Here is a 19,863-nt window from a genome sequence, read left to right on the forward strand (position 1 = left end):
GACTCTGCAGTTCTGGAAAGCTGTAGTGTTTACTGTGTATGGGCCATTGCTGGTATTCTGGATATTACCAGTGGTGGTCATTTTGTTATTTGGTAACTTTAGAAAATAAATAGATTAATTTGGCTTTTGGAGTTTTTGATTCCTTTGACTCGGATTTTGAACATGCAAGAAGTGTATAGACCAAGAGGGTAAACTTCAACAGTACTGACCTGCATGTATCTCTCCAGCTGGTCGATGGGCATGGGGAAGTCTACTGACCTGCATGTATCTAGTCGATGGGCATGGGGAAGTCTACAGTACTGACCTGCATGTAGCGCTCCAGTTGGTCGATGGGCATGGGGAAGTCGGGGTGGTTGTTGTTGTACGAGGCCACGTTGCGGCAGGCCTGGTGCAGCATGGAGCACAGCGAGCCCAGGCAACGCATGCGGGTGAAATCCATGATGTGCTCCAGCTTGCTGGCGTGCTCCAGGGCTTTGATGACCAGGCCGGTGGAGGTGAAGTAGGGCTGCAGCACAGCGGCCGTGTCTCGCTGGATCTGTGACCAGAGAGTAAGGAGAAAGAAAGGGGCTGTCAGCAGCATGATACCTGCTATTTGCGCCGACCTCTACCTTTCATCTCTGAACAACTGAACCAGCCGCTAGCTGGTCTCATAGAACTCAATGTTAATTGCTAGCTTGGTGGTAAAATGTGCAGTGGCATACCTCAATCATTTAACTCAAGGGGATGTGTAATGTGAGCTTATTTCCAAAAATGGTACAGTATCACTTCAAAGAAAATAAGACTGAAAAAAGGGAATGAATACATAAAAATGAGAAAAGAGTACATCGTACAAAATGAAGGGACAATCCAGTCATGTGTGTAACAGCATCAACAGCCCTGCAGCAAGAGCTACCAAAGTGTAGTCTGATTATCATCGACTTTCAAATCTCTTCAAGAGCATAACAATTAACGTTTCCCAAACGGCATGGTTGACCAGCTTCCCTAGATTTGCTACTGGTTCACTGGTTTCCGACAAAGTGGATGGCGTTTTTTTTTTAAATATATATATATATATATTTTTAGGGGCTTTTTTATGCCTTTATTTGACAGGACAGTCGAAGATGGTGACAGGAAGCGAATGGGACAGAGAGACAGGGGAGGATCGGGAAATGACCCCGGCCAGACTCGAACCGGGGTCCCCGGGGGTGGGCATGCAAGCCCAAATGTGGGGGGCTTATCGTTCTCGTTTTTTTTGGGAGATCAGAAACGATATTTACACTGCTCTTGGCCTGACTAGAAGCAATGCTGAAGGTGTTGCGTCACTAGGAGGGCGTGGCCTGGCTAACCACAGGGTGGACATAAGATACCTGCAGCATGGGGGAGGCAGCCTCGTCGCCCTCGTCCTCGATGCCCTTCCGTTTGCGCATGGCCTCGTCCTCGCCCTCGTCCAATGGGATGCTGCGCAGGCGATCCAGGAAGTTGTTGAAGATCATGTCGGTGCTGAGCACGTCCTCGCTGAACCAGACCATGCCGCAGCGGGACACGGTGGCCAGCGTGGCGTACTTCAGGTCCTGCACCTCAAACATGATGCGCACCTGCAGAGGACCACAAGAGGAGGAAATAATAACGCAGGATGGTATGGTTTCGCACTTGTGAATGGAAGACGTCATGCATGTCTTGATTACGTCAGTTCCAAAAGAACTAGAGCAGCTCACATAGCAGAACAGGGTGTGATTGATTGCCCTGTTCACACCAGACTGTGTGTGTGTGTGTGTAGCTTCGGCGCCCCCTGGCGGAGCAGAGCTACACACACTACTGTCTGGTACACAGCCATAGAGCACGCTCCATCTCCAGCCAGAAAATAGACAGAGGATTTATTGCTTCAATATCAACGGCGGCTCGCATTGAGGAGTCACAGGACAGATTATAGACTATGACTAAATTATGATGTGCCTTAGTTAGAATATTACAGTTATATTGGATCTTTCCTAAGTAAGGTTCACATGTAACCGGTGGGACTGTACTTACATTTGGAGGCAGGCTGAGACGTTCTCCATTTGGCAGAGTCAGGAGCTTGTTGTCATCCAGGACGGAGTTCAAGTTCTCCACCCACTCGGGATCCACATCACCATCAAAGATGATCCACTGCCTCTTCTGAAGCTCTCCTCGGACATTATCAATGATCCTGAAATTGAATCAATCAATTAATATTCTTGGTGAAGATTCACACTTTCACTTTTATGAGCTATTTCTAGCTTCCCCAATGCTCTACTGTAACACAAAAACATGCAAAAAAATCAAAATATCAAAATCAAATCAGATCAGAATTAAATGAATCTAAATCTTAACGAATATAATATGTAACAAAACCACTTACTTCCTGAGAACGTGTGTGAACAACCCGTCGGTCCACTCGCGAGTGTTGGGGTCCAGGGTTCCGTACAGGTGGTCCTTGCTGATGGCCTTGGGGTCGATGATGTGAGCCACCCCCTCCACGCCCTCCAAGCGCTCTAGGGCCTTGAGCAGCACCCTCCAGGCCATGGTCTTCCCACTGCCAGAGGGCCCCACCATCATCAGACCATGGTTGATCTGGGTGATCTGGTACAACTGGAGAACCTGGGAGGAGAACAGCAGAGAGCTGGGTTAGATTCATTAAATAATCTAAATTTAATTTCATTTATTGTTTACTTAGCAGGGACAGTGCACAATATACAATTGAGCCAGATTATAGCCACACGGCTCATTTTCATCTGTAGTCCCTGGACAGGAATTGGCGTTAAGCTAAAAACACTATTCCTTCTAGGTTCACAAATGAGAATGAATTATCTGACTCTTTTAAGACACTTTAATTTGGAGTGCCTTAGTCAGAGAATTCAGTCTCATTTGTGAACCTGGCTGTACAATACCTTTGACTAAAGAGCACCCAAACTCAAGAAACCAAGAAACAATCTGGATAAGACGAGCACGCCATACTCTACAAACTTAAACTACTCCTCCTAGATTTGGATGCCACCTAGATCATTACATCAGCGTTAAGACCAATAACATGTCTAAAAAAATGTAACAGAATGGTAAATGCTGTTAAGGTAAATACAAACACATTGCAGCAGGTCTTAAGTTGAAGGTGACCATCTGTCTGGTCCTAGGTGACCACCAGTTTAACAAAGTGTTTGGAGTGGAGACTGGTGGCGTTCATCCGCTTACCTTCTCCACCCACATGCTTCCCACGTCGTCTCCATCGCCGTAGGTGAGGTACATCTCGGAGCAGACCTTCTTCAGCTCCTCGCGGAGAGCCGTCATCTCCCCGCGCATGTACTGCACGCCGGGGAACACGTCGGACAGCAGGCTGAAGAGCAGGGGGATGTCCTCAGCCACCAGCTTGGGCACCATGGTCTCACAAACGCTCTGGATGAGGATCTGTGGACGGAGAGAGACAGGAAACCAAGGACATCAGGGTGTGGATTTAGTGAAGAATTAGAAACTTCACCTGAAGGTTTAAAATGTGATTATGAAAGGCCAGTTGTCAATGATTTTCATGATATACAGCCTGGCTAATGATATTATGTACAGCATCTTGATCATGTGTCTTGCCTTTATATATGTAGCTTTTTTCCCCTTTCTTTTATTAACAGTGCTCTTGTATAAAAGTGTGTCTGTGCTTTTCATTTCTCTACTTGTAAACATCTAGCCTGCCTTTTTTGGACACCAGAAGTAAATGTGCCAGATAACAGCAAAATGGCTAATTTCCATATGTTCATTAATCTCCTGAAAAATATAGTCAAGTTAAGTTGAGTATTATAGCAGCAACCCGGGTTCAATTCCGACCCGGTCCTTTGCCGATCCTTCCTCCCTCCATCTCCCATTCATTTCCCCTCACACTCATACACTGTGCCGTCCTAAAAATAAAGGCATAAAAGCCCAAAACATTATCTTTAAAAAAAAATCCTCTGACCTCTTGCTCGGGGAGGTTTTCTGCGATCTCATTCTCATCTACATCCTCTCCCCGTTCTCCTTTCTCGCGCTTGATCCTCTGGATGCGTTCGCGCTTCACGTTGCCGGCGCTGATCAGCACGCTCTTCAGCGCTCGAAGACCGAAGTCGTAATGAGACTGAGACGACAGCTGCTCATCGCACAACCTGGTGATTACAAAAAAAAAAAAGTGTCAGTGCGTTTTAGTTTTACGTTAGAGATCACAACCTTTGACTAACTTATAGTGCAAATAAAAACATATCCAAACATATTATTATAACAATCGAATTAAAAAAAACGGCTTTAAGTGTGTTCACGATATGCTGGAATCGCATAATGGCATTAACTTGAACACTGGATAAAGAATTAACCAGTGTGTAATATGCAATATGCAGCTGCTATCTGAAGGCTGGCACATACTTGAAGAACGGTACGATCTTCTTGGCTAGGACCTCAGCGGTGCGGAAGCCCTGCGAGTACAGCATGACCTGGGCGATGAGCTGGCGGTCCGGCTTGGTCATGGCCAGGCTCCTGAAGAGCTTCTTGAGGTTGTCGGGCAGGTTGGAGCGGCCGGCGTAGCCAGGGTTCATGGTGATGAAGATGGCCATCTCCGGGCTCACCTTCACCTGCTTGTTCAGCAGCTCCGTCATGACCGGAACACCTGGGGGGGAGATAAAATGGCCACAGATGTTAAAAAAGGTTTAGTTACCTATTTGTTTCTCTATGTTTAAGAGATTTCGGACACCTGTAAAGCCAACTTTTAATGCATAGAAAAGTGAGTCAAATAAAGTGCTACCAAGTGCAGGAGCAAACATTTGAGTTGCATTCAGACCATCATCAGAACAAACATTTGAAATAAAGACACGCCCTTTAAATAGGCAAGTCCACTTATACCGAAAACATGAAATCCCATTTACAGGTCACTGATTCTTGAGAAAGTGGCTAAAACAGGTTGTAATGTTGACAGAAAAAAACAAAGTGAATTACAAAATTATATGGTATATCCTCGTAGACTAAGGTCTTGGCTTTTCAGAAATGCACAAGGCCAAACTCCCCATTATGTATTTTTTTCAGAAATCAGGCTTTTCTCCGATCATACCTTGTTTTTTGTCAACACCGTCAGACACAATTAAAAGTTATTAAAATTGTATTGATTTGGTTGCATATGTATCTGGAGTTTTTAAGTGATTATGTGTATTTTTTGGTTCACACATATGCCTTTAAATGTTGAAAATTCACTTTTGTTCTATTTTAATACTGTTTCATGTGTTCTAATTTTAAAATATGTACCGTCATACGATGCTTACTTAACGCCTAAATACAACAAACATTTTTTTGTAATTTCACAAATATTCGTGTAGGCTTAAATTGGCTATTACTTTGATATTTCAACAACTCCTAAGGAAAATGTTGTAAGCACATTCCTTTAAAATGTCCAAAACTCCTTCTTACGGTGGTGACTTAAGAACTGACAGTGGTGACAGTAATCTGAGAGTGGTGAAAGAAGCCTAATTAGTACCTGCATTTAGCAAAATAAATAGCCCTCTCAAGTCAATGGCATCTTGCATAAACACTTTATTTTTGTGTGTGCACAGTATGAGCATGTGTTTTTACTTCATTAGTTAGATTACCTAGGAAGTAAGCCACTGGTTGTTGAAAATGTGGTAAAAACAGCTTTTAAGTTGTTCAAATCCAAAATATAGAGGTGTATTATCATAGATGTAGGTCTTGGCTGTGCAGTGAATGCATTGGCCAAGCTCCCCATGTTTAACATTTTTCATAAAATGGGCTCTTTCTTGTTTTGTCAACAGCGGCAGATAGAATTAGAAGTAAAAACACATGTTTACTGTATTAAAGTGAATTACTTTAACAATTCAACATAACTGTAGATACTTATTGAATGCATATTCTTAAAAACATGTCAAAAAACACGTAAAACATGTGTTTTTTGGTGAACTCCATCAGATGTCACCACCGTCAGGTTTTCTGACAAAAAAACCTCCAAATGCACCTCAGTGGTGGCTAGAGTATCATTTTGGATCACAATTATTACTAACATGCCTAGTAATGTTTCATTAACCAGCACCAATTTAGTATAATATGGAACAACATGATGAGCAGAACAAAATCTGACGGTGGTGACATCTGACGGTGTGAGACAAAAAAGCACTCTTTTAAATATTATGCATTGTTTGTTCACATTAGCCATTTCATTTTCGCTCTGTTTCTTGGGTGCTTCATACCTTTTCTGAAAAAAATTATATTATTAATATTAATGTAATACAATACTATTAAAACCCCCGACGGAGTTGACAGTTTATTGTTGGGACAGTACCAGTGTCCAAACAAATTAACAAATTGGGGACAAAATAATAAACTTACAGGAGCTTCAGTGATGGTGAAGTAGGCAGTAGAGCTAAAGGTTTGAAAAGGGGTCCTCAGTAATGAAAATTACCTTGTGCATACCTGATTTTATTGTCTTTTAGAAAAAATCTGACGGTGGTGACCAATATGCTGGACACATTTTGAGCAATCAGTAGGCTAAATAATAGTAAATATTGTTTTACATCCACTATGTGCACATCTGTAGAACCACTTTAATATGGTCTTCCACATCATGGTGATATTGTTCAATTCTGTTAGTGATTTTTGTATTTTAAGTCAATTGAAATGATGATGCCAGTCCTTGGGACAGGCGTTTTTACAGGGTGTGGACAGGTTTATAGCCATGAAAAGTAATAAAATTACACTTAAATATTTCAAACAAAAATGTATTCGTGTGACAGACCCCTTGGCCATTACCTGGGTTCATTTTGTTTGTGAAAATTTAGTTGATTTTCAACAGAATTAATATTTTACTGCAGGGACATGTTTTTGCCAAACTTTCAAGAATCAGTGAGGTAAATTCCATTATTTTACCAAGATTTAATTCAAAAGCACTTTGCTAAACTTTTTTGGCAAAAATATTAGTTTAGGCATTTAAAGCAAGTTGTCTGGCAGACAAGAGGTGTGTTTGTGTGTGTGTGTGTGTGTGTGCTACGTACTGCGGTCTCTGTTGGGGTTGCTGTGCTCTCTGAGGGCCACCTGGATGAACTGCACCTGCTGCGAGACGGCCGACAGCATCCTCTCCTCCAGACGGTTGAACTCGTCGAAGCAGCCCCATGCGCCCACCTGGCACAGACCCACGAAGATACGGCCCATAGCCTGGAAGACAAGCAAACCGCACAAACATGATCATCTAATATACAGTGGACCACTTATGATTGCACACAGCACAGACATGATCACCAGAAAGACACGGCCTATAGCCTGGAGAGACAAGCAGACAACACAAACATGATCACTTAATACAGGGGTAAACTTGCACGGGTGAGGCATAAATGTTGTTTCTTTATGTGCAGTGTTCACTTGTGTGCTGTGGAGTGCTGTGCCACAATGACAATGGGAGTTGGAGTTTCCCAGTTGGGCTTTCACTTATGACTGTCATTTTCATGTACATCTTGTTGATGACATTGTAATTAACAGTGGGGGGCTTTACAACAACAATTTTACAACTAGCAGTGCCAGTGGAAGTGTCAGTCATACCTGGAAGTCGAATGTTTCATCACAGTTGAAGACCAATACGAAGCGTCCAAGCTGATGACCCAGAGCCTTCACAGACTCCGTTTTTCCAGTTCCAGCAGGACCTGTGAGCAGTCAGACGTAACAATGTTATTAGAACAAAAGAAATCACTTTACAATGTGTGGACTCCCAACACCTCACCCATCTAATTGGTCACATACATTTTACAATTAATATTTATACTTAAGAGATTCATATTATAATATATATTCATTTGAATAGATTCATGACCAAGATGGAGGCGGCGATGTTCCATTATTTTCCGTTGAAAGGCTATAGATGGTGACAAAGAGGAAGCGAGGTGGAAAAGGTGACCTTTGCAGTCAATCCGGAAAGTACTCACAGCGCTTCACTTTTTTCACATTTTATTATCTTACAGCCTTATTCCAAATGCTACAAATGAATCTCTGTTGTCAAAATCCTACACAAATTATTCCATTATGACCAACATTTGACAACAGAGATTCATTTGTAGCATTTGGAATAAGGCTGTAAGATAATAAAACGTGAAAAAAGTGAAGCGCTGTGAGTACTTTCCGGATTGACTGTATGTAATGAGGAGCAGTGGTAGCTTGACATTAGAAGATATCAGCATAAACATTCAAATGTGAATCAGTTCCATTGAACATAAATACTTCATGAGGTTCCAGCATGGCACATATATTACACACATTTTCGTCATTAGTTAAGCTGCCGAAGACAAACATCTTCTCTAAATGAAGACCGCTGCTAAATACGAGTCTTTGTTGTGTCTTTTTTATGAAATTGCCAACCGGTAGGGCACTCGCCTACCATGCGGCTGACCCGGTTTCAATTCCCGGCCTGGGTCCTTTGCTGACCCCTCACAGTCTCTCATCCAATTCGCTTCCTGTCGACCTCTTACACGGTCCTTTCATACTAAGTCAAAAAATACCACCAAAAAAAAAGAGAAATCTCCCAGTGGGCACTAACCGAAGGGGGATCCGCCCAGCCTGGCCTCCAGGGCCTGCGTCATGGTCAGGTAGCAGCGGTCGGTCAGCGGCGTCTGCACCAGCTTCTCCTGCACCCCCAGGTACTCGAAGCCGTAGTTGAACTTGGCGTTGGCCATCTGGATGGAGAGCTGCTGCAGCACGTCCGTCTGCTTGGGGTCGAAGTAGAAGCGCATCTGGCTCAGCCACTCGAAGGACTTGGGGTTGTCGATCTTGTTCTTGATCAGGGTCCTGGTCACGTCCCTCTGGTGAACCAGCTCTGTGATCTTGAAAACACAAAAATAGTTGGCACAAGGGTTAATGTTACGTGACTCCAATAATAAAGAGAAAGGCAGTCAACATATTCCATTTATGGCTGGTTTATTTCATTCATAATAGATATTTTTTTCAAATGCAAAACACTTAAGAAGAATTGAGCTGAATAAGGTGTTAGTTGACAGAAGTCATTAATGCAGTAATTCTGCATTTGCTGGTAGTCAATATGTTGAAAAGTTGAAAAAGACAAGTATGAAGTAAATATTTTAGAGGAAAATCTTGTACATTCGTACAACATTTTCAGAAGGGCCAAAGACTCCTTAACATAAGATCACCATGTATTAGTGTATCTGCACTTGATGTTCTGTACACCGCATTCCACATTATTACGCAAATGACATTTTTCGCTGTTTCCCCAAATAATCAATACAAATGACAGTCGTCATAATTTTCAAGTCATCAGCCATTAGAGTACAATTAAAGCGTTTTTGAATGAACCTACCAATGATAACGGTATTTTTTAAAATATTAAAAAACTTAAAATGCCCAAAATGCTCTGTTCCAAATTATTACGCAAAACAGTTTTGTAATGTTGTTATCCAAATTTCTTTCTTTTTTTCCCATTTACATCAAAACAGTGGGCATTTGGTACCATCTAAATTACATTTCAATGTTCAAAACTTGGTTATAAGCTGTAACTGGAATGCTGCATTTAACATTGAAGTCAATGGCAGGGCATTGCATGGGAGTTATGGAAGCCCAGATATCCTTGATGCTTTGCTCTCAGCTGTTTTTGTTTGATTGGTCTGGTGACCCACATTTCTCTCCTCAGTATACCTATAGATTTCCCTGCCACGTTTAGATGCTTTGGAGGTGATGACATTCTAACTCACCAGACATAACATCCCATTCATTTTCAATGGGGTTTTATGTCTGGTGAGTTAGAATGTCGATACCACCAAAGCACCTACAGGTGGCATAGAAATCTACGGGTATATTGAAATGTGAAGTGTGGGTCACCAGACCAAACAAACAAAAACAGTTGAGAGCAAAGCATCAAGGATATCTGGGCTTCCATAACTCCCATACAATGCCCTGCCATTGACTTCAATGTTAAACGCAGCATTCCAGTTAGTAAGAAAAAGAGCTTATCACCAAGTATTGAACATTGAAATGTAATTTAGAAGGTACCAAATTCCAACTGTTTTGATGTAAATTGGAAATTTGGATTACAACACTACAAAACTATTTTTGCTTAATAATGTGGAACAGAGCATTTTAAGTTTTTTATTATTTAAAAAAAATACAGATGTCATTGGAAGGTTCATTCAAAAACTTTTTAATTGTACTCTAATGACTGATGACTTGAAAATTATGATGACTGTCATTTGTATTGATTATTTGGGGAAACCGCGAAAAATGTCATTTGCGTAATAATGTGGAATGCGGTGTATATTTCCTGTGCACTTTGTATCTGCTAGTGATGCTGACCATGTCATTGTTTGTTAGTCACTTTGGTTATGAAGCGTCTGGTTGAAGCCAGTTTAGATAAGTCATACATTGCATTGCATTTGGCAATTTTAATGGGCTTGAACTGTGCTGGCCCGGCTCACCAGCTGCTCCAGCTTCCTCCTGCGCAGCGGCGGCTGCTCCATCAGCACGGTGTCGGCCAGGACGTTCAGGGTGGCCTCCACATTTGTCAGCACGCCCTGCATGGGCGCCAGGTTGCTGCCGCCGGCGATGGTGGTCAGGGCGTTCTCCACGTTCTCAGACCAGTCGATCTGGGCCGACAGCACCACCAGCTGAGCCTAAGTGGAGTAAAAAAAAAAAAAGAACAAAGAAAAAGGAGAAGAAGTCAGCCTCTTGGATTAAATTGGATGCAATTAGAGGTGTAAATCACAGACTCCATGATGATACGACTCGATATTGATTTGTTAAGGCAGCGACTCGATTATTTACGATGCTTAAGAATGTCCAATGATACGATATGATTCGTTTCGATTCGATTTATTCCCCAATAACTCATCAACTTCAATAGAGCTCGAAAGTCCCGCCCCTTAGTTCCGCGTTTCACGGGACCTAAGCTGACCATCTAACAACGTGGTAGCGAGTAAATATCTTCTGATCTCAGTCATGAAATGCGTTGGGCTACAAATATGCTGTTTAAGATGATAGATAAAGATTATTCATGCAGAAGTATCAATGTTTTGTTACAAGACCGTCGGCATGAAAAATGTGAAGAAACACAGCTTTCTAAAAAATGTGGGGGTTTGTACGAAAAATTAAGCAAAAATATCAGAAACAACATATATGGAGCTCGTGGCACAACTCGAAGGGGATCGAAATGCCATTTTAATACCGCCATTGGATTACATGCTACGATTTTCGGCTAAAAACGCTGTTGAGGTCCCATGAAATCGGGGGAAGTGACGTCACTTTCGAGCTCTATTATGTTATGGAGCTAGGGAATTGGGCAGGCGCCGCACCAGTGATTCGATTATTTTCGAAACTTAAGAATGTCCCATGATAAGATACAATTCCATTTGACCTTTGGCCGTAGAATCAATGCATCGATACATATCGATTATAATTTACGCCCCTAGATGTAATACCATTTAGCTCCCCACAAATGCTTATGTGTAGTTTTTTTCCCCAGTCAGTGAGGCTAACTGAAGTACCTGGTAGCGGTCAATCCAGTCAATGTATCCGCTGAGGTTGATGGAGCCGCCCTTGTTGAAGTCTCCGACTTCGGTAACGGACTCGGCCAGCAGTTTGGCCAGGGTGACCCGCATCTCCTTCTCCACCAGGGTGAGCCACTCGTTGATCTTGGGGTGGTCTGTGATGGAGACCGGGGTCTTGTAGAGTACCTAGGAGAACAAATAAACACATGCACAACATGAGTTCTCATTTATTCTTGACAATGTGGTCATTACAACACATTCATGTTGCCATTAGCAACACTTGTATGAAATGTTTCACTTAGTTAATCGTGCAAAAGCATGTTGTTCAAATCGATTCACCACTAGAATCATCTTCAATGATCTACAGTATATTGCCATTACATTTCAGTGTTGCCACTGCACTGATGTAGCTATACACGCATCTGGTCTGAAAATCTTGGGTGATGCCTTCACAGTACATCTTGCATTTATGTTGGCCCCATCACAATGGCTTCAAATGGTGAAGTGTGTGGCTCACAAGAGATCTTGTATGGGATCAACAATAAGAAGAAAACATGATCCTTTCATCACAATATATCAACCTTGAGGTTACTGAGAGTTTTAGGACAAAACAGCCAGCCTTTTGAGATGTGAGGTCTACCATGGGGCTGACCCGGGTTCGATTCCCGGCCTGGGTACTTTGACAACCCCTCTCCGTCTCTCTCCACATTCACTTCCTGTCCAACTCTCACACCGTCCTATCGAATAAAGTCGAAAAAGACCAAAAAAAAAGATGTGAGAACTCCTACCTCTTCGCCCTCCCTGGAGGAGATGCCCAGCACTTCAGTGTTGTCCTCGTTCAGCAGGATACTGGACACCCCAGCGAACATCTTCTTGAAGTGCTTCTGCAGTTTGGCCACGTTCTTGCTGTTGCCAATGATCTCCAGCAGATCTTCATCACCAACAAAGTAGAATCTGTTTGATGGGGAAATGAAGCAACATTAATGAAGTAAGTAATGCAGGAGAAACTTCTTATAAGATACTTCCAACTTCACTTCAATTACATATTCTTTAAAGGGGCACAATGCAGGATTGCGTGGTTTGCGTAGTGCCCGTGTCATGCCTGTCTCTAAATCTATGAAATGAAAAAATTAGGGGTGGGCATAGATTATTTTTTTTATCTAGATTTATCTCACTGTAATTATAAAATTAATCTAGATTAATCTAGATTAATCTATATCAAAATGGCTCATTCAGAATAGGCACGCTAGCGAAATAATGACGAAAAAAATCTTGGGGGTTTCTTAAGATGGCACATTAGACCAGAGCTCATCTCTTTTTTCCAAAATGCATCTCATCTTCAAAAAAATGGTCATGTTGATACTTGGTGATGAAAAAAAATCACTGCAATATTTGAAAAGTGCTTCGTTATATGTTAGGAATATGTTAGGAAGCATTTACAGTCATAATATAGGCCTACTGACATTTCAAAATGAACAGTGCTATAAATTGTAGAGGCAAATACAGATAAATCTATCAAAAATGTATACTATTTAAACAAAATGACCTCATTTCTAATGGGCAGAGAGAGAGAGAGAGAGAGAGAGAGAGAGAGAGAGAGAGAGAGAGAGAGAGAGAGAGAGAGAGAGAGAGAGAGAGAGAGAGAGAGAGAGAAAAAGAGAGAGAGAGAGAGAGAGAGAGAGAGAGAGAGAGAGAGAGAGAGAGAGAGAGAATCTGCCACTGACTGTTAAAAAGGGAGGAGCCGCGCAGCAGGTAGGCTACAGCTAAGTCGGAGCCATGCTACTAGATAGATCTAGACCCTAAAGCACTGGCCCACATCGATTTGGCCTAAACCTGACAGTTGATCTCTGCGTTAGAATGCCAGCGGAGTTACAACTCCAAATGAATTCAGTTTGCAAAAAAAAAGTGAAGCGCGACAACCGCGAGTTTGGCTATATCAAGCGCAACAACCGCGAGGTGTATTACCGTCTGACATGAGTCGCAAATGCGCGATCATAACACAAACAGTCAGCGAGAGTAGATATTGACAGTTTCAGTTTGACAATCTTCAAAATGTATATCACACGGAATGTTTTGCAATTATGGCACAGGCAAGATTTCTGGAACAGGGCTGTTGTTTGTGTTCCATGCAATGCGTGAGGAAATGTAGGCTATGTCGGGCTGGTACACAATAATGTCTGCTTCACCTCAAGCAATAACGTCTCTCTAGTCTACCACTTATGAAAAAGCACTAAAACAACACCTACCATGGCAGAGAGATTAATGTTTACAGCATGCAAACACTGTTCATATTTAGTAGGTCTGCTGAGCAACAGGTGGAGAGGCGAAGCGACTGGAGGGCAGTCTGAAAGCGTCTGTCAATCGAACGCATCCCCAAACCCCAAATCCATATTTTGATAATAGATTAACGTGCGACATTTTCTTTGTCGCGCGATAAGAGTCTCACATTATCGCAGAACGCCGATAACGGCCCACCACTAGAAAAAATACTGTTTAAATACGCTCACTGTGAGAATGTTTTTCCTCACTGAATGCCAGCAGTTGATTACAAATCTGAATACGGTATGTAAAGCAATTTTTCGTATAAGAAGTGTTTTCCACAACACTTGTAGTGGACCCTCATCCAGAATGTGTTCATTCAGCTGTAACATGCCGACATTTTTATTTTAAAAAGCTAAAATCTCAAGAGCCTGAATGCAGCATATACGTGTCTCCAGACACCAAAGGTCAAAACCATATACGAGTCCATCAGGCTAAAATGGGTTAAATAAGAACAGGAAATAGATATAACGTCATAAGACTACTGCACAAGTGCCATGCATGTGGAGTATAGAGCACCATCAGATGAAACAGACCGTGGAGCCAGAGACAACATGCTCCTATAATGAGGCCCCATCAGTCTAAGACACAGGCTATTCTTCTCACCTGGGGAAGGAGGACCTCTCCCTCTCCAGGTACTCTCCCAGGGCCTTCTGGATCTTCCCCAGGAGGTCGGCCAGCCTCTCCAGAGAGCGCTGCACACCCTGGATGTTCAGGACGTCCATCACCAGAGGGGACTTGGTCACCTTCTTCATCAGGGCCAGGAACTCGGTGCTGATGCTGTAAAGGGAGAGAAAAGAAGGTTTCGAGTAGGGGTGTAAATCACAGCCTTCATGACGATACGATACGGTATCGATTTCTTAAATCAGGGATTCGATTTTTTTTTGATACTTAAGAATTCCCCACGATACGATGCGATTCGGTTCGATTAGATTTTTTCCAATTACTTTTCCACTACTATTGTGTTATGGAGCTAGGACATTGCACAGGGGCCAGCGATTCAATTTTTTTCGATTCTAAAGAATGCCCCACGATACGATGCGATTCGATTAAATCGCCGGCAGGTACTTCCGATACATCGATACATTTCAATTTTATTTACATCCCTAGTTTCGAGGTTCAGAAATCTTGAGAATTTCTCCCATCATACCTGTGAAACCATGCTGTGGTTTATTTACAGCTTGCCCTTTAAGGGTTAGAATAATGCCGTGTGATCACAATATATTACTAGCACTAGCACACAGAGTTTGTTCTGAGAAATTCGTTAATGCTTTGCAAGGAAATATTTTTCTCCCCCAACTTGGTGGCCTTAAGTTTGTTCCCAGTTACAATAACTAAATCATTACAACTTTCTCCTTTATCAGTTTGCTACACACAAGTAAACATGATGTGACTTTCGTTCCCTGTAGAGTGCCCCCACTGCAGCACTGGGTGACTGATGGTGTGACCATCACTAGGGTTGTGGGTGTGTTCTGACTGTCACGCCAACGAGCCTGGCTCTTTGGTGTAGCGGTCAGAGCCCCAGTTTACTACCCCAGAAGGTCCGGGTTTGAGTCTCGGCTGGGCAACTCTACTCCCCTTCGCTACAGCGACGCCTCACCTCTGGAACCTCTGGGTCTCCACTGGCAGGAGGTGCTTGATGTCGGCGCTGCCTGTGAAGATGCCCTCAAGGTACACCCAGCGGCGCTGGACGTCAATCCAGACGTCGAACAGCGCCATGATGCGGTTCAGCTTGTCCTCCCAGCTCAGGGCGTCCTCTTCGAACACCTGGGCCAATCAAAAAGGACCTAGCGTAAGCATCAGGTGCTCCACACACCTTTCAATTCTACTGTACGTTGTATAAAAATCACATGAGCCTCATTACAGACTTACAGGGTACAGCATAAAATGGTGACTAGTGAAAGTAAAAACAATCCCGCCAACATGGGCTTTTCACAATTGCTACGTTTACACGAGACATTTAATTCGGAATTAACTGACTTTAATTCTGAATAAAGCTCACTTCTGCTTTGAAAAGGTCATGTAAATAACCTCTTAATTCCTCTTAAAAATATCATGCAAACGTAGTGAATTAGTGCGACCTCCAGCCCACTTGCCTTGTAGTAAGGGGAGAGCTTCATGGCGGACACGCTGTTGATGTGCTCCTTGACCTTGTTGAAGAGGTCGTCCCAGCCCCGGATCAGGCGGCATTTGTTCTGGTAGTTGACCAGGTCCAGCTCGTACGAGTTCCACACCTCTCGGATCTGTCCACCACGTAACACAAAAAAAACAGAGGTATGCATGCGCAAGACCATTACTCAAATTTGTGAGCCATGTGATTTCTGCTGCAAATGCTTTTTTGCCCTCATTGGTATTGTTAATAACAACATCATCATCATCATTTTAACTAGCTCTGTTTTTAAACCATGAATTATAAAAATATGTAGAACTTATTATACTTTATACCCTGGCTTCTCAAACTGCTTTTTGGACATGTAGCTTCTGGGCAGAATCATAAGAGAACACAACATTGATTTTCATATAGCTTTGTTGATTCTATTGGTGACCTTAACCAACACAACAACCTTGGCTCTCATCTTTCGTAAACAGTCCTGTAAGGTCCCTGGGCAGACATACCTTAACTGTATCCTTTTCTCTTAAATCAACTCTTTATTTTCTGCTTTTAATGAGCCATTCAGCTTGAATTACACTATGCAAATAAATATATTATTATACTAAACACTTCATGCTACATCCTATTGCCTCATTGCGAGGGCTTCATCTGAATCTCACCTGTTTGAGGAACTCCTCCAGGGCCATCTCTCCCTGCGCCACCAGCAGCACGTCCTTCACCACCATCTCGTTCTTCTGCAGGTCCACGTCCCACACCTGGCCCAGGGTCAGCTCAGACGTCACCCAGTTCACGTGGAGACGCTTCATCAGCTGCTTCCAGTGGCGGTCCTTCAGGGCCTCCGACTTCAGCTCGATCACCAGCATGTTCACCTTAGTGGGGGGGAACAACAGCAACTTTGAAGTTAACAGTTCAAAGATCCATGCACAGCTTCTAGGTGCTGGTAAAGGCAGCAGTGTTCAATAATTCAAAAGAAAGAAGTTTACCGCACACTTATTTGACTTTTTTGCTCGTTTATTCAGAATTTCACTCTGAGTAAACAATCAAAAAAGTCAAACAAGTGTGCGGTGAAATTCTCTCTTTTGAAGCAACGTTTAATGTTTGTGTTGCACAGTAGCACAGCCGGTTTACATACAGCCTTCAAACTCTTCTCTGACCTGTGCCTGCAGTTCAGCTAGGGGGCGCTGTCAAGAGAGCGCAGCCCATTCATTCTGAATGGAGTTTGCGCTCCTCTGTTGGCGACCCTAGAGTATACTACCACCCAGAAAAGTGGTGAGTGGAGTCTCTCGTAATACTCTTAGAGCCTCTAGTAGCCTGACACTGACAAACGCCACCAGTTACTTGAGTTCCGTAGCAGTTTTGCTTTGTTATGATCATTGTACAGAGCCAGGTTTTAATAACAATCACCAGCTCTACATAGTTGGTTAAGTAAGGTAAAAAAGGTTTAAAAAAAAAAAAACCTGAAAGCAGACCTTCTTACCTTTATATAAAAAAACCAAAGAAGCAAACTAAAAATATGAGGCAATTGATTTCATTAATTTTGCAATCTCTACTATGCACAAAATACATTGCAAGGTGAACTTTAAGAATATAAGAATTTAAGAAATTTTCACACCTTGAAAAAGACTCGAATCGCGAGTCAAAATGCGTTGGTGCGTGTGGAAAAAATAAAAAGTAAATAGCAGTGTTGCCTCTGGACCCTCCTTTACTCCTTTAAGAACACTTTTAGACATGCTAAATTGCACTTCATTATAAAAGTAACACCATCAGAAATGCACTCCTACTCCTACTGACCTTCATGTAGCCCTTGAGGAGCCTCTGCACGAACTCGTAGGAGGCGTACTGCCGCAGGCGGGCGGGGAAGTTCTTCAGCTGGTTCAGCAGTGCGTCCAGGTTCTGGCGCAGCTTGCGGGGCTGCACAGACACCCAGGGCTGCTCCTTCGCCTGGTCGATCTGCTCCCACACCTTGGAGAGCTCCGACCACACACCCTTCAGGTCCTGTAACTCCTCCAGAGCCACCTGTCAATTGTCATGCAATGGGATTAAAAATAGTTGGTCATTGGTTTAAAATAACAAACGAAAATGTATGTTTAATATCTTTGGAAAAAGCTAATAATAAAATAGTTCCCTTTTCATTGTTTTTCTATGAGTGCAGGTATAATTGAAGACCTGAATGAAATTGTCATTGACAAACCGTCCAAATAACCTTTGCCATTAACCCATGTTAGCCTGATGCAGTGTGGGTGTTTCATGTTTTTATGTTGGAGGCTGAGATATTTAGGCTTTAATATCCCATGTTAGCTTAAGGCACCTGCAAAAAACACCTCCGTCCTTCTTGGGATAAGTCAAACAGCAAGAGGTGTATAGAAACAGGTTGGTTGCATACAATACATTACCTGCACCCTCTCCTCGCTGCCACTGAGGAAGCCGGTGTCTGTGAGCTCGAGGGCCTCCTTGGCCTTGGCACACTTCTCACGGTCGTCCTTCAGACGGCCAAACTTGCCCTCGTAGATGGTCAGGGACTGTAGAGCTTCCTCAGGACGCAGGCTGCCCTGTGACCACAAGGGAAAAACACACAAATGCTGTAGTTACGCAGGACTTTTGACAATCAGAGACTTGTAGAGACTTGCTTTTGTTTAAATAACCGTTTAAATTGGAATTTTTCGATATGCTGATATGGAACGTGAAAAAAATACATCATTAAAGCTAAAGATGACCAATGATCCAGGAGATATGGATTAGTAGCCGAACCGAGAATCAAATTCCTGACAATAAAATCAAAACACCCGAGTCAGTTTGTCCTGAAGAGAAACATGTACTGGTACATTTATATGTTTATCATAATGACCGGAATTCCCTGGCGCAGCATATGGGCAAAAACTTCCCAATAGCTCAAAAAGTACTTTTCAGGATACAATGATAAAAAAGTGCAATTTAGTTTTGTTAAATTATTCACCAACTCAAAGCTGCTACTGCACTATTATTCTGAGGATTACCTGAAGCCACACGATAAACACATTTCAGCAGTTAATTTCTTTAAAATTTGAGTTTTCAAGACAGTCAGACACAGACACAGACACACACACAGACACACAGAGAGAGAGACACACAGACACACAGACAGACACACACACAGACACACACACAGACACACAGACACACAGACACAGACACACACACAGAGAGACACAGACACACACTTACAGCGACAGGCTTGGTCTTCTCCCAGTCTGCCAGCAGGTCTGTGGTGCGGTTCTCCACGGCGCGGTCCTCCTGCACGATCTTCATCTGCAGGTTGGCCACCTGCTGCTGGATGGCCGTGTCCTTGCGCTTCATGATGTCGCTGAAGGCGCCCCACTCGCCCTCGATGTTGTCGATGTACAGCCAGGACGGCGGGAACTGGAAACGCTGCTTCTCCAGCAACCGCTGCCCATTGCGGAACAGCTACAGACATTTATAGTAAGAAAGGGATTGTATCGTTAATATAGAGTTTAGTGAAATGCATTATAATTAAATGACAGACAATTTCCTGTCATCCTGAACTCTGATGTTTTACATATGGTGAAAAGGCAATTTTTCTCTGCAAGTTAGGCTAGGTGGTGGTGCAAAATCAAGATAAAATAAAAACCCTGACTGTTGACATGATGTGTAAGTAGGGTTTACATGCGACAATAAGTAACAGTGAGAATATTTTAGTTTATTCATGTTGCCTTGTTTGGGCTACTACTGGGCACAGATCTAAATTTAATGTAATTTAATTTAATGCCACTGCAGCACAGCGTGATCATTTTGAAGTCATGCGTGACTTGCTTTTCGACCCGTGAAGGCAACTCTCGTTGTAATGAGCTGGCTGGGCAAGAGGGTGTGGGAGATGGGAGGGAGAAATCCGACACATCGGACCTTTACAGCACCACGCACCGTGGTAAGGACAGGACAGCTAGAGTTGACTAGTCACACTGA

General features: G+C 42.9%; 1 protein-coding gene across 3 annotated transcripts in view; it reads right to left on the minus strand.

Annotated features, from left to right (window-relative positions):
- dync1h1 (dynein, cytoplasmic 1, heavy chain 1) overlaps positions 1-19,863 on the minus strand; it is an 80,976-nt gene that overhangs the window by 43,849 nt on the left and 17,264 nt on the right. For all 3 annotated transcript variants that reach the window (XM_063184314.1, XM_063184313.1, XM_063184315.1), the window contains 20 exons: positions 19,108-19,347; positions 18,300-18,455; positions 17,698-17,922; positions 16,566-16,775; positions 15,890-16,036; positions 15,394-15,560; positions 14,400-14,573; positions 12,263-12,428; positions 11,472-11,660; positions 10,407-10,601; positions 8,522-8,804; positions 7,534-7,634; positions 6,993-7,152; positions 4,369-4,609; positions 3,932-4,115; positions 3,184-3,396; positions 2,357-2,595; positions 2,008-2,164; positions 1,347-1,574; positions 305-535 (listed from right to left, as the gene is read on the minus strand). In XM_063184314.1, the coding sequence (XP_063040384.1) occupies positions 305-535; positions 1,347-1,574; positions 2,008-2,164; positions 2,357-2,595; positions 3,184-3,396; positions 3,932-4,115; positions 4,369-4,609; positions 6,993-7,152; positions 7,534-7,634; positions 8,522-8,804; positions 10,407-10,601; positions 11,472-11,660; positions 12,263-12,428; positions 14,400-14,573; positions 15,394-15,560; positions 15,890-16,036; positions 16,566-16,775; positions 17,698-17,922; positions 18,300-18,455; positions 19,108-19,347 (3,906 nt within the window). The remainder of the gene's footprint in view (positions 1-304; positions 536-1,346; positions 1,575-2,007; positions 2,165-2,356; positions 2,596-3,183; positions 3,397-3,931; positions 4,116-4,368; positions 4,610-6,992; positions 7,153-7,533; positions 7,635-8,521; positions 8,805-10,406; positions 10,602-11,471; positions 11,661-12,262; positions 12,429-14,399; positions 14,574-15,393; positions 15,561-15,889; positions 16,037-16,565; positions 16,776-17,697; positions 17,923-18,299; positions 18,456-19,107; positions 19,348-19,863) is intronic.

The sequence above is a fragment of the Engraulis encrasicolus genome, chromosome 19, assembly GCF_034702125.1.
Source record: "Engraulis encrasicolus isolate BLACKSEA-1 chromosome 19, IST_EnEncr_1.0, whole genome shotgun sequence".
Taxonomy (NCBI): domain Eukaryota; kingdom Metazoa; phylum Chordata; class Actinopteri; order Clupeiformes; family Engraulidae; genus Engraulis; species Engraulis encrasicolus.